General features: G+C 38.9%; 1 protein-coding gene and 2 long non-coding RNA genes across 3 annotated transcripts; all 3 read left to right on the plus strand.

The window, feature by feature from the left end:
- The first annotated feature begins 29 nt into the window (after window positions 1–29).
- Window positions 30–7,645, plus strand: LOC128225692 (sushi, von Willebrand factor type A, EGF and pentraxin domain-containing protein 1-like). Its single transcript, XM_052935601.1, has 17 exons — window positions 30–85; window positions 234–401; window positions 670–837; window positions 1,856–2,020; window positions 2,128–2,295; window positions 2,450–2,617; window positions 2,758–2,925; window positions 3,037–3,198; window positions 3,384–3,551; window positions 4,329–4,493; window positions 4,658–4,822; window positions 5,055–5,222; window positions 5,394–5,561; window positions 6,048–6,218; window positions 6,431–6,598; window positions 7,104–7,265; window positions 7,476–7,645. Exons 2-17 carry the CDS (start codon window positions 278–280, stop codon window positions 7,643–7,645), a joined length of 2,628 nt encoding a protein of 875 aa, XP_052791561.1. The 5' UTR covers window positions 30–85; window positions 234–277.
- A 689-nt stretch (window positions 7,646–8,334) lies between these two features.
- On the plus strand, window positions 8,335–9,668 carry LOC128226627 (uncharacterized). Its single transcript, XR_008259708.1, has 3 exons — window positions 8,335–8,377; window positions 9,112–9,273; window positions 9,553–9,668. It is a non-coding gene; the product is annotated as an uncharacterized LOC128226627 (long non-coding RNA).
- Window positions 9,669–11,696: 2,028 nt separating this feature from the next.
- Window positions 11,697–12,462, plus strand: LOC128226606 (uncharacterized). The gene is made up of 3 exons (XR_008259703.1): window positions 11,697–11,802; window positions 12,026–12,193; window positions 12,403–12,462. It is a non-coding gene; the product is annotated as an uncharacterized LOC128226606 (long non-coding RNA).
- Window positions 12,463–13,064: the final 602 nt, after the last annotated feature.

A 13,064-nucleotide genomic window follows, 5' to 3' on the forward strand; every position in this document is an offset into this window, starting at 1 on the left:
TGTAGTGTTGGTCATACTCTAGCTGGTGATGCTGTTGCCTCTTGTTCACCAGACGGCTCTTGGGATCTTCAACAACCAATATGTGGTACATATTTTTGTGTTTGGAAATAATTATTGTTCCTTGTGTTGATTGCAAAGATGTTAATCTTTTGTGAATTATTTAAGCGCTCAAATAGTCGTTTTCTATGAAAACACATGTTCTTACTTTTAAATTAACTTTGTTTGTGTTTTAGTGTCCTGCCCTGAATTAAATACAATAGACAATGGGAGCCTATCCATGAGCTCCAATGGCACTGTGACAAAGGGAGAGCACAGATGTGATCTCGGTTTTACCCTAGTTGGAACAGCTATTCTTTCGTGTTCTGACTCTGGAGTGTGGTCATCCAGTCAACCGTTTTGTGGTGAGTAGTTTTACGAGTGCACTTTATTTATCAACACTATTTAAATGTAGTAAAATGGTAATAGGATTGTTCATTAATTTATTAACTGGTGTGATCATTAATTTAATGTTTGACCAAGACTGAAACCGTCTTTAGTGTTTGTTTTAAGACTGGAACATTTTTTGATTGCAATATGATATGAATGAAGACGATATTGGGGTGTTATTTATGCTGTTATGTAGAATATTCTTGCTGTATTACATGTGCTTTATAATTAAATCCTCTTTAGTTACATGCCTACCACCAGCTGTTGTTGAGAACGGTAACTTTACGATACGTTCAAACGGACTCGAAACAAGTGCGATATACTCTTGTGATGACGACTATACACTCGTAGGAGACGAAGTTTTGTATTGTGCAAGTGACGGCTCGTGGGCAGACAACATTCCTGTTTGCGGTAGGTCAACGTATATTGCTAATAGTGATTGAGTATATATTTCATTCCAGAGAAGGATGTCGTTACTTTTATAAGTACGTTAACGGTTAATATTTGTTTATTAATTAGCAATACTTTACCTGGCAATTGTTACCGGCCGGGAAATACAGTAACTATGGAAACAAGTCAAATCGCTCCTTGAACTAGTTACACTTACTTATACATACATACTCGTAAACACATACTCAAATAAATGGTTGACATCTATGTTTCAATCTAACATCTTCTGTCAGTGAAAGTCATGAACGATAGATTCTAAAATGAAAGATGTTACTTGTAAAACCGCGCTGGAAAATCCAAAATCTAAATTCATCGACGACATATGCCAAATTAACCAAATGACACAACTCAATTGAACAAATGATGACTTAACACATATGCTTACATTTGCTACTAGTTAATACTCTATCTTATTTATACAATGATAGATATTTTCTTTTATCTTCAATGGCAAATTACATCAATTAGGAAGTGACTGCTCAGTGTTACATGTGTTTTAGCACATGAACGTGAATCAAAGCATGGTTATACCATCTCCGACCATTGGTTACTTTTCATCTTTATAGGTTTTAAATCTGAATGGTTATTGATTATAAAAACATTCCAAACATGCTAGGTATACATGATTTACTGTTTCGTTTGCAGTTTCATCGCATCGTTTGAACGTCCATACCGGATGTGGTCACTTAATCAAATACATAGTGGTTACGTTCAACCGATTTTATTTTTCTTCTATAGAACGTTACATTTACTCACTTTTTTAAATGTTTAGTTCGTAAGTGTAATTTTTTTCATTATGGAGTTTTGGGTCATGAAACACTAGAACTCAGTGTGTCTAACCTTGACAAATTTTTTCCGACATTCCATAGAAATATTACCAAATGTCTTTCATACTCACCGAATAGTAATACAGTTACATACTACTTAATTTGTAATGCCTTAAACAAGCTTGCATAATGTGATTTTCACGTTTTCGCAGTATGTTCGTCCTTTCAAATGCCGACAAATGGAGGCATTCAAATATCTGCTGACGGCACGACTGCAACGTACACCTGTGGTGATGGATATGCGCTCAATGGACAGACGATGCAACAGTGTGGCAGTGTCGAGGACTTATTGTCTGGAAGCCTACCTCCAACATGTGGTGAGAAAACATTGTTGTACTTGAATTATAGTTTTATATAACAGCGTAAAATACTAACGATTGCTCTCTAGGGTGGTTATTATAAATTGCATTGAGCTTTATTACAGTACCTTGCTCGACACTGGACTTCGTTTCCGGTGGATCAGTAAATATTTCTACTGACGGCGTAACAACGATAGCAAGGTTTACATGCGGTGAGGGATACACGCTACAGGGAGACTCAGATATTTCCTGTCGGAGCGATGGATCCTGGGATTTCCAAGCTCCTGAGTGTGGTAAGTAATTCAATACGATACTCAGATGAAAATGTATGGTAAACATGCTTTATTCAAAATTCAATTTCGTTGTGAACCTTTGATATTAATGGATGATGACGTATATAACGACAATGATGTGCTTATGTTATAATGTTATTGTGTTATTGTCTAGTTTCGTGCAATCCTCTGACGCAGCCGGCGGGCGGAACGCTAAGTTACTCAACGGATGGTACGGTGACTAGGGTATCTGTGTTGTGTAACACTGGATACAGTTTGAATGGTGCAAGGAATCTTACATGTCGAGCAGATGGATCTTGGAATCTCGAACCTGGATTGTGTGGTTAGTAGTTTTGATTTCTCGGTATCAATTTTTAAGTGAGTTAGTCCGTCATATCTCAAAGGGACGTTTCGATATTATATTGAGCCATGGTGTGTGCTGTACATCTTTGTTGATGTCATACACTTCTGTTTTTTCATTAGTTTCTTGCCCAACCCTGACCGACCCATACAGTGGTACAGTTGATTTAGAAACGGATGGTACAACCACCAAGGCTACGTATATGTGTGCTGCTGGCTACTATTTGGATGGAACGAACAGCCTTACCTGCCAAACCAACGGATTTTGGTCAGACGTGGCTCCTATTTGCAGTGAGTTATGTTCTTTACTTGTAGTTAAATAGCAAATATATAACGTTCGTATTGTTTTTGCTAAACATACACGTTAAAAGTTATATATGGGTGTAATGATATACATTTCAGAGTGTGAAGAACCACCCGTTTTAAACCTCGGAAGTTTTAACATATCTGTGGATGGGCTAATGGTGACTTACAGTTGTGAAGTGGGTAGCTCCATGTTCGGCGATACTTCACAGATGTGTGACACCGCAGGGGCAGGCTGGCTGGGAGAACAGCCGGAGTGTTGTATGAAATATGTTTCCTCATGATTCAATGATATTGTGATAAATGTGTGATTATATTTGCCATATGTTTCATTCAACAAATACATTGATTTAAGGTTTGAAATATAAGACGTATTCTCCTTTTTGAAGTTATATGTGTTTGTAAGTAATAATGTCTTGTCAAAAGTATTTTTATAATTGTTTTAGCTACATGCGATCCATTGGGCTCTGTTCAAAACGGAACATACCACTTTACCACTAATGGTGAGGCGACATTGGCGACTTTCACTTGCGATGTAGGAAACACTGTATCCGGAGTATCCGTCACCACCTGTCTCAGCGATGGCTCTTGGGATCTGCAAGTGCCAACCTGTGGTACGACAAAAATGTATTTGTATAGACATATATATGATATTATCTTATGTATTGTTATACATTCATATTATAATGCTTATCTATTATTTTGCCATTCTTTGTTTAAGTGTATTGTCCTGAAATTGCCGCCTTGGCAAATGGAAGTTATATCGTGAGTACGAACGGAACTGATACTATAGTTGACTATCGGTGCGATGTGGGCTTCACACTTGCCGGTGTTTCATTTTCGTCTTGCCAGTCAGATGGACAGTGGTCAAATCAATCGCCAGTTTGTGGTATTGTATAGCCTGCATTTCATTGCTCTGATGTATATTTAAACAAAACATAAACATATTTTCTTCAAAGTCGTACCTGAGTTAAAAATAGTGTTTCTTTGTGTACATTTGTGTCAATTCATTTCTTACTTTTCGCACTAAACACGTGGAAAGTTATTATTATTATCAAGTTTCTTAAAACTTAATATTGAACTACAGTCCCGTGCTTAGAGCTGGCAAGTATCCACAACGCCGACAGGGTCATCACTACAAACGGAACAACTACGACTGTTAATTTTTCGTGTATGGATAAATATACTTTGGTTGGAGATGAAGATCTGATTTGCATGACTGATGGGTCATGGCAAGGAGCAACCCCGACATGCGGTATAAACCATTGATATACATGTACATGTATATATATATTCGCTGAAAAGTTCCCATGTGATATCTAAAATGGTTTCGTTCATAGTACTACTTTTCTCTACTGTACTCATTACTTACTACGTTACACATTGTTTAGTGTGCACATCATTCCAATCTCCCTTGAACGGCGATCTGACGATCTCGGAGAACGGAACAGGCGCCACATATACCTGTGCAGAGGGATTCTCTCTCAGTGGAGAGGCACAACAAGTCTGTGAAACTGTTGATGCTCAGCTTGCCGGCAACGACCCACCGACTTGTGGTATGTCTTTTTCTACAAGTTATAAGAAAAGTTGTTTTCCTTTCATTTTAACAGGTCTGAAACCCTGTTGATTCCGTGTTTTTTCTGGCCTTTATATGATTACACGCAAGATGAAAAAATGCTTTGAGTATTATTATTACTTGGAACATAAATTATTGTTATAGTGGGGTGTGCGACGCTCCAAGCAACCAACGCATTTACTAATGCCAGTACGGATGGGTTGACGACCGTCATGGAATTTACTTGTGATGTCGGTTACACTTTGGTCGGGTCATCTAGTACACAGTGCCGTAGCGATGGTTTATGGACAAATGACCCGCCTTCTTGTGGTAAGATCACTTCCTTTTTATGGCCCCTCTTCTTATGGTAAGTTCAAACTAGCTATATAAGGTTGATCTTCTCATCATCTGATTGTGGGTTAACTTCATTCTAATTATTTACTATGGCAGTCACATCTCATGTACATGACCAGAAAACATAAGGAAAAGGCAAGACATATTTTTAATTTAGCCTTATGAAGAAGGTCAGCCATTAATGAAATAGATTTTTTTTCACATGCAGTGTCATGCCCGGGCCTTTATGCACCAGAGGGAGCAGTGTTAGAGCAGATTTATAGAGGCGGTGTTACAATTGCCAGCTTTAGTTGTAACCTTGGGTACAGCATTCTTGGATCCTCCATTCTGACATGTCGTACGGATCAGACTTGGGATTTCCAGACACCCTCATGTGGTATTGAGTTTTTCATTTGCGTTCGAAGGAATATTTTAAACAGGGATTTCTAATACATTTCCAGTAATCCTTATTGCAATTGGACAATTTTCTCAAACACCTACTGCATGTGTCGAAATGTAAAATTTAAGTTTTATGTTTGCTGTAGCAAGATAAACCGTTTTTTTGTAGTGCAATGTCCAAGCCTTGTTGATCCTGCAAGCGGCAGCGTCGACGTAAGCACTGACGGATTAACCATGGAAGCTGCATTTGTGTGTGCGTCTGGATATTATCTCGAGGGAGCTGATGTAATTTTGTGCAATACGTCTGGACTATGGAGTGAAGATAGTCCTGTTTGCAGTAAGTTAGGTTATACCGCCTTGGTTCAAATTATTTTGAATACACAGTGTGTATCATATGTTTGTTTTACATTTTTATTTGTTTTATTATGCTTTCGAAACATCACCAAAGCTCACCATTTTTTTCACAGAGTGCGTTATGCCAACTAGCATTTCAAACGGAGCTTACCAGGTAAGGGAAAACGGCAGTGTGCTCGAGTACTCGTGTATTGAGGGGTATACACTTTCTGGAATGACCGTCAGGACATGTAGTGATTCCGGGGATGGCTGGTCAGACTCTAGTCCTTCATGTAGTAAGAATCATTATTTATACTTTGAAAGTATTTTTCTGTATTGTGTAGGTATCTTTTTTGTACAAATGCAATAGACGGTGTACATGAAATAAAAGTCTTAATCAAAGTGGTAATTTAAATAATACTCTTTTCTTTAAAACGTGTCTTCCAATCGGCATGTGCTTATGTGTCACTTGTGTACATCTGCATTTCAGTAAAATGTGGTGATCTGGCATCGCCAGACTCGGGTAATGTATTATTAAGCACGAATGGTACCGTCACACACGTGCAGTATTTCTGCGATGTCGGCTACTCAGCATCTGGCGTCAGCGAGTCCAGATGTCTTGAAGATGGAACGTGGGAGCTATCTGATCCTCCTACATGTGGTAATGCAGTGTTTAAAAACCCAGGATTTCATTATATATTCGCAATGAACAATTCCGATAAAATTGAAATTGTTGTGTTCATGCATTTTTTTTCTAAAGACAACGCTCAAGAAGGTCTTCTCTTCTACTAGATGTTTCCTTTTAAATGTATATCTGTTCATATTACCAAACGACAGTCTGGTTGACTCACTTACTTTATTCTACTTTTTCAGTACCATGTGACCCACTAGAAGACATGGTGAACGGGAGCGTTTCTTATACCACCAATGGTACTGAAACAGCTCTCACTATCGAATGTGAGTTGGGGCATACTCTGAGTGATAATGCCATCGTTTCCTGTCAGCCAGACGGCACATGGACAACCGGACTTCCTCAGTGTGGTCAGTATTTTATATTTCCTGTCTTTTTATGTCAGAGAAAGTATCAAAGACATTCGAATTTATGAAACTTTGGAAACCACCCACAACCTAATTTGAAAATAGTATTGTAAGCAATCAAAAAAAATTATATATGCTTTCCAGTCAACTGTAACGATATTTATTTCTTACTTTGTCAGTGTATTGTTCCTCGCTTAACGACCCCAAGAACGGCTTTTCGGATTCGTTTAATGAAGACAACCAGGCGAAAGTATCATTCAGTTGTGACAGCGGTTACACCCTGATTGGACAGTCGACAATTACCTGTCGTCCGGACGGAACGTGGTCGGATGATGCACCCTCTTGTGGTAATGTGTTTAAATAGTTTTAAAAATCATTATTTTAAAACGCATCAATAATAAACCCTGAAGTTTTATGTAGATATGAATATGTTAACAAATCTTCAATACTGAGCCAAAGAAACGGTATCATTCGTCAGCCCTTACATTGATACATGTCTTTTTGACAGAATGTGAGGTGTTCAGTTCACCACAGAACGGGAACTTGACAATTTCCACGGACGGCACTAAGGCTAGTTACACTTGTGGGGAAGGCTTCACACTGACGGGAGACACTACAATAGATTGCATTACAGCAATAACAACCCCAGACTATACACCTCCATCTTGCAGTATGTAAACTATGGATTTAAATATTTCTCGAGATAATAAATGGCATGATTGTATCATAATATAAACAGTTTGCCAAATAAATCAATATTATATTGTGTTTAATATAAACTGCATGTTCAATCTTGTTTATATTTCCGGTAGCCTATCAACATAGTTTAGAGGAATATATCATGTCTTCATGTGTTTCATACAAAGCTGTATTTTGCCAGCTCTGTGCGATCCGCTATCAACTACCGCAGCAATTGCATTGGCCTCCGACGAAACTGTGACTTCGGCGACATTTTCATGTGAGGTTGGGGCTACGTTAGTTGGTGCAAGTATCGCCACTTGTCGAAGTGATGGAACATGGAACACGTCTCCTCCAACATGCGGTAACTGAAATAATAATATTTCGAAGTTGTGTTACAAATGTTCACAGTGTTATTATTGTTTCAACTTTAGATTGTAGATGTAGTTGTTTTTAAATTAGTGCTATGCTTTCCTCTAGTTCCAAATGAATAATCAACATACTAACTATTTGCTTCTATATTAATTGGGTAAGAAACACTTTGTTCTGAATATCAGTTTGATTTATTTGATTAGTTTACTTTTTTATTTAAATAGTTACGTGTGCGACATTAGGCACCGTATCTGGGGGCACAGTGGAGCTACAGGCGTCCGGGACGACAACAACAGCGGTTTTCACTTGCGAGACGACACATGCCCTATACGGAGCGGCTAATCTCACATGCCGAGACGATGGATCGTGGGACTTTCAGCAACCAATATGTGGTATATATTATTGAAAAGAAAAAGGATGTTTTGCAAAGTGTTTTGGAAAGCGGAAAGAAAAAAATCTGTGTAATCTATATACTGTAATATATACACTTACTTTTTATGTGGTTTGCATCTAACAGTCAAATTACCATCCGCTCTTGTTGTCTTGTTACAGTTTCCTGTCCTGCCTTGGATACACCAACAAGTGGCTTTGTCAACGTTACAACGGATGGATCTAACCCTGTTGCAATGTTCACATGTGCCAGCGGTTACTTCATTGACGGCAGATCCAGCCTCGCATGCCAGGAAGAAGACGGTCTGAGTGCACTCTGGGACTTCCATCAACCTCTGTGCAGTATGAACATTTACATACATATCAAATAGGGTTATTAGTACTGTGTTGTTGTTTTCGACTCTGAGTGGTTTTTTGCAGATTTGGATTTCACGAACCGAAGGAAATCAAAATCAGCAAAAATCCACCAGAGTCGAATACGACATGCCGGATCAAAACGCAGCACAAATAACCCTTTTATTATATACATTGCTGGTTAGAGCACTTAAAAGCCACATGTTTTCATAATAAATGTCATTTTAAAGACGAACTAATTTGTTTGATGACATCATTTTAACATCGCGCAACGATACTTGTTATGACATGACGTCACAAGAGTGGAATACGGCCGTATTGCACTGGAGTGGAATACGGACTACCGTATTTTGCGATATGTGTGACCTAAAGGCGACGGTTAGGATTTATGTAGTTATTTAATCCAAAAAGGGTTCCCGTTGACTTCTGTTCATTTTGGAAACAAGATGATACATCAGTGTCAAAATGATCACATGCAGGTTTAAACTTCAAATGTAAAGGAATCTGCGAATTTGGCGTGAGAGGGTGCGCACTTTGGAAGCGCGGCTAAGAAAGTGTGCCCCCTTCCAAAAGAATACCCGTCGCACCTCCGCATCCAAATCCGCTGATGTTTGGCGCACAGAAGCTGTTACCTTTACCAATGCATCCTTTATAAAGTGCACTTTGTCAAACCTCCTAAATGTGAAAATTAAAACATAATGCTGATGAATTTATAATTTCAGAATGTAACCCATCCGGTCAGATATCCAATGGGTCGGCGGTATTGTCGGCAGACGGCATGTCGGTGACATACACTTGTGACACTGGCTTCACGCTCAATGGCGCTGGAATTAGGTCTTGCAACACCGACGGGACAGGCTGGACTGGCACAGAACCAAGCTGTGGTGGGTAATTGAATGTGCTTGTTCAACCAATAAACATTAGACAAGATATAGTTTCCTAAATTATTCCAAAACTCCTTAGGATCAGCTATTTTAGAAGCTTTGCATACATTTGAATTAAGACGACATTTTTTGCAATGCGATTTATTATTAAAAAGGATGGATATGTATGAATGGATGTAATTAAATTGTAATAAACACCTCAAAATTCGGAAATTAGAAAAACTTTATTCGAGTAGTGCATGAGACAGTATTGTAACAGTCTAGTATGAAAATCTGCAGTTTCTTGCCCTGAACTGACCACTCTTTCGAACGGGGATATAACCCTGGTTACGAACGGCTCAGTGACGTCCGTTGAAGTGGCATGTGATGTCGGTACATCTGCCCGTGGAGAAGACATGCTTGTTTGTAATCCGGATGGTACATGGAATGCAAGTCTGCCTGACTGCGGTAAGTGGCTCTGTTTGATCAAGCATATTGGAAATGTTGTTTTTTTTGTACTCTCCAAAAAATAGAATTTAGTCTGAATTCACTATGTGAACTTAGTACGAATGTTTAGTCGACGTTACATCAAAGTACTTTTTAATAGAATTGAAGAAGTATATCAAATTAAATAAATAATATTACGTATAAATAACACATTCCAGTGGAATGCCCTGCTCTCACACTGGACAGTCATGGAAGCGTTAATGTAACCAGCACTGGTACCATTAGCGAAGGCGCGTTTTCGTGTGACGTCAATTACACGATGGCTGGTACCGAGCGTCTGACATGTCGGGAGGACGGAACATGGTCAGCTACGGAGCCAACGTGTGTTGCATGTTCTGCCATTGATACGATCCTGAACGGTCATATTACAATTACCACAAATGGGAGTTTAACTTCAGCTGCGTTTTCATGTGAGGACGGATATAGTTTGGCTGGCCCGGAAATATTGGAATGTAACTCCTCCGGAATATGGGACAAATCCATACCTAAGTGTGGTAATACTTTTTGCTTCTTTCTAATATTATCAATGAATTAATGCATAAAGATGTACTTCGACCTTTCTTAACTTTAAAAGAACCACATTGACAGTTGTGAGCTTCAGGCTATCCTTTTTTGAATTCTTATTAATTATCATAATAATGGTACTACTACTACTACTACTAGTACTACTACTACTACTACTACTACTACTACTACTACTACTACTACTACTACTTATTATTATTATTATTATTATTATTATTATTATTATTATTATTATTATAATAAAGGGTTTATAGAAATAAGAAGCAATAATTGCTAGCTGTTTACTTTTCCAGAGTGTGACCGGTTTGTTTCCCCCACCAATGGCAACATGACGGTGTCAGCTGACGGATCCCAAGTATCATACACCTGCGATGTCGGTTTTTCCCTCCAGGGTGTTCCTTCTCAAGAATGTATTCTTGCAACATCTGGCTCCTCCGTCCAGCAGCAGCCTTCTTGTGGTAATACTGTCATTTAACGACGTGTAATATAGATTTAATTAAGGTAAAATGTTGATTTGGTTTGTAGACTTCATTTCGTCCGTGAAAACGTTTACACGTACACGTTTAATCATTTTTGGTTTCATAATACTATGTTTATTGCTTCAGTAATATGTGGAACATTGTTTTCAACGGCTGGTCTTGAGGTTATACAGTTTACGGACGGTGAACGAACGTACGCCGAGTTTAAATGCGATCCTGGTTACACAATGAGCGGGAAGACAATCATTAGCTGTCGCTCCGACGGCACATGGAATGCCAGTCAGCCTACATGTGGTAGGCTTAGTTTTTTCTATTTTTTGTTTTTACAGAGAAATTTTAAGCTAAGGACTGTAAAATACTGATAATAGTAACGTTTAATAGTTAATGATAAATATATATTCGTTAGAACACTAATCTGATTTTCAAGCGTTCGTTTAACGCTGCAATTCCGTACCGAGTGGTGCAATTATCAGTTTGCATTCAGTTATATGTATACAAACACCTTTGCAGAGGTTTGTGAAACATTGACGCCCCCGTCTGTCGGTGATGTATCGATAATGACAGACGGTGAGATGACCTCTGCCAATGTGACCTGTCCGGCAGGGTTTGTGTTGGACAGCAGTGGAACCCTTAACTGCAGAGCTGACGGAACCTGGAACTTCGACGTACCTGATTGTGGTAGGCTGTTTAACATTTTTTTGTATAATAATGATATCATTAATGTGTTGTATTCGCCCGTATATGACACGTTTATATTGCTGATTTTGTTACATTTGTCATTGGGCGAAAATGAAATATTAGATTTGTATCAGGAAATTGTTAAGTTAACACAAACTCACTTCTTATCGTTTTTATTTGTGAATTTTATGTTTTACAGTTTGTGAACCTCCGCCGTCTCTGCAAAATGGGGAAACAATCATCTCTGCAGATGGTCTTACGGCTAGGTATTCCTGTCAGTCAGGCTACAGTCTCTCTGGTCCAACCACGAGAGTCTGCCAAAGTGACGGTACTGCTTGGACTGACGAGGATCCCTTTTGTGGTACTGATTGAACAATTTCTTATAAGTTAGGCACTGTTCATTGAATTGTTTAACTGTATGTCTCATTTTTACAAGCGGTACAGACAGTAGTTAAGTATACGATACATATTTAAATAGGCTCTTGTCAGGTCTTGAGTAAAACTTATTTAATTCGCCATAGTAAAAAAGTTTAACTCAATGCAAACAGACTCAGCAATTGTTTTTTTCAACATTATCCTTACAGTTCAATGTGAGGAACTGCACCTTGGGAGTAACATGAACGTGACCTTAGTGACAAGTGGTGTGATCAGTCAAGCCGTTGTATTATGTGACCCGTGGTTTACCCTCGCCGACAGCCAAAACGTCACCTGTAGCTCTAACGGATCATGGAATATCCACCTTCCGACATGCGGTAACGGATAAAGCTTACCAATTTCTTCTTGTTGCTGTTCACATTTTTTTTGTAATACGAGCGCTTTAAGCTTTACTGTAACCCAAATCAATGTTGTCGGAATCAACACTTAATCTCAATATAAAGCGTGCTTGTGATATATTCGACGTGGATCATGACCATGGTATGTCAGTTTGTTCAAAATTGAGTGTTCTAGTCCTGTTTTCCAGTACGCTGTGAGCAGCTGCAGGTTGGAACAGGCCTGTCGTACAAGGTAACGACAAGCGGCTCCTTCTCTGTAGCAGAATACACATGTGCCAGCGGGTACACGCTAGAAGGAGCAACGAGCAGCACCTGCCTCCGTAATGGCTCCTGGGACAGCGTGCCGCCATCATGTGGTAAAATTATATAGTGTTTTTTTCCTTTGTGGACAACTTTTGTTTTCTTTTCGTTGGGAGAAAAAAACACAACTTACACCTTTACTCGTGTTGTAATCAATTATCTATTCGTGTTATTAAACAGCTAAACAATGATTTTGTTATAAGCGGTTGGTACCTTTTTAGTTTGAAAACTAGTTTTGCTCGTCATCCTAAAACATGGGATACATTTGACAAAAAATGAAATTCTGAAACAGAATACACACTATTTGATGAACATTGTGAATTCGATGTTTTAAATAGTTTTCAACGGAGCCGCCATCGGTCTAGGAGTAATGTTTGGCCTGGCGCTCATTGCCGCGGTAATCCTAGGATACTTTGCCTGGAGGTACTGGCGACTGTGGGAGGGCGTCGGGGGAGGCAAGTCTGGCATGTACTCGAAAGGTAAATCGCTGTGTTTAATACTCAATAGTTCATGACTGCAGTCGAAAGCCGTTGTGTCTAACTCTGTTATG

This window comes from Mya arenaria, chromosome 3 (assembly GCF_026914265.1).
Source record: "Mya arenaria isolate MELC-2E11 chromosome 3, ASM2691426v1".
In the NCBI taxonomy this organism is placed as follows: Eukaryota; Metazoa; Mollusca; class Bivalvia; order Myida; family Myidae; genus Mya; species Mya arenaria.

Bases quoted from the DNA above. Each gene is read 5' to 3' on its own strand.
- LOC128225692 (XM_052935601.1), top strand. From the start codon at position 278: ATGAGCTCCAATGGCACTGTGACAAAGGGAGAGCACAGATGTGATCTC. The intron at 2,618-2,757 runs GTTAGTAGTTTT...TTTTTTCATTAG, and splicing joins TCTCGAACCTGGATTGTGTG to TTTCTTGCCCAACCCTGACC. The intron at 3,199-3,383 runs GTATGAAATATG...TAATTGTTTTAG, and splicing joins GGGAGAACAGCCGGAGTGTT to CTACATGCGATCCATTGGGC.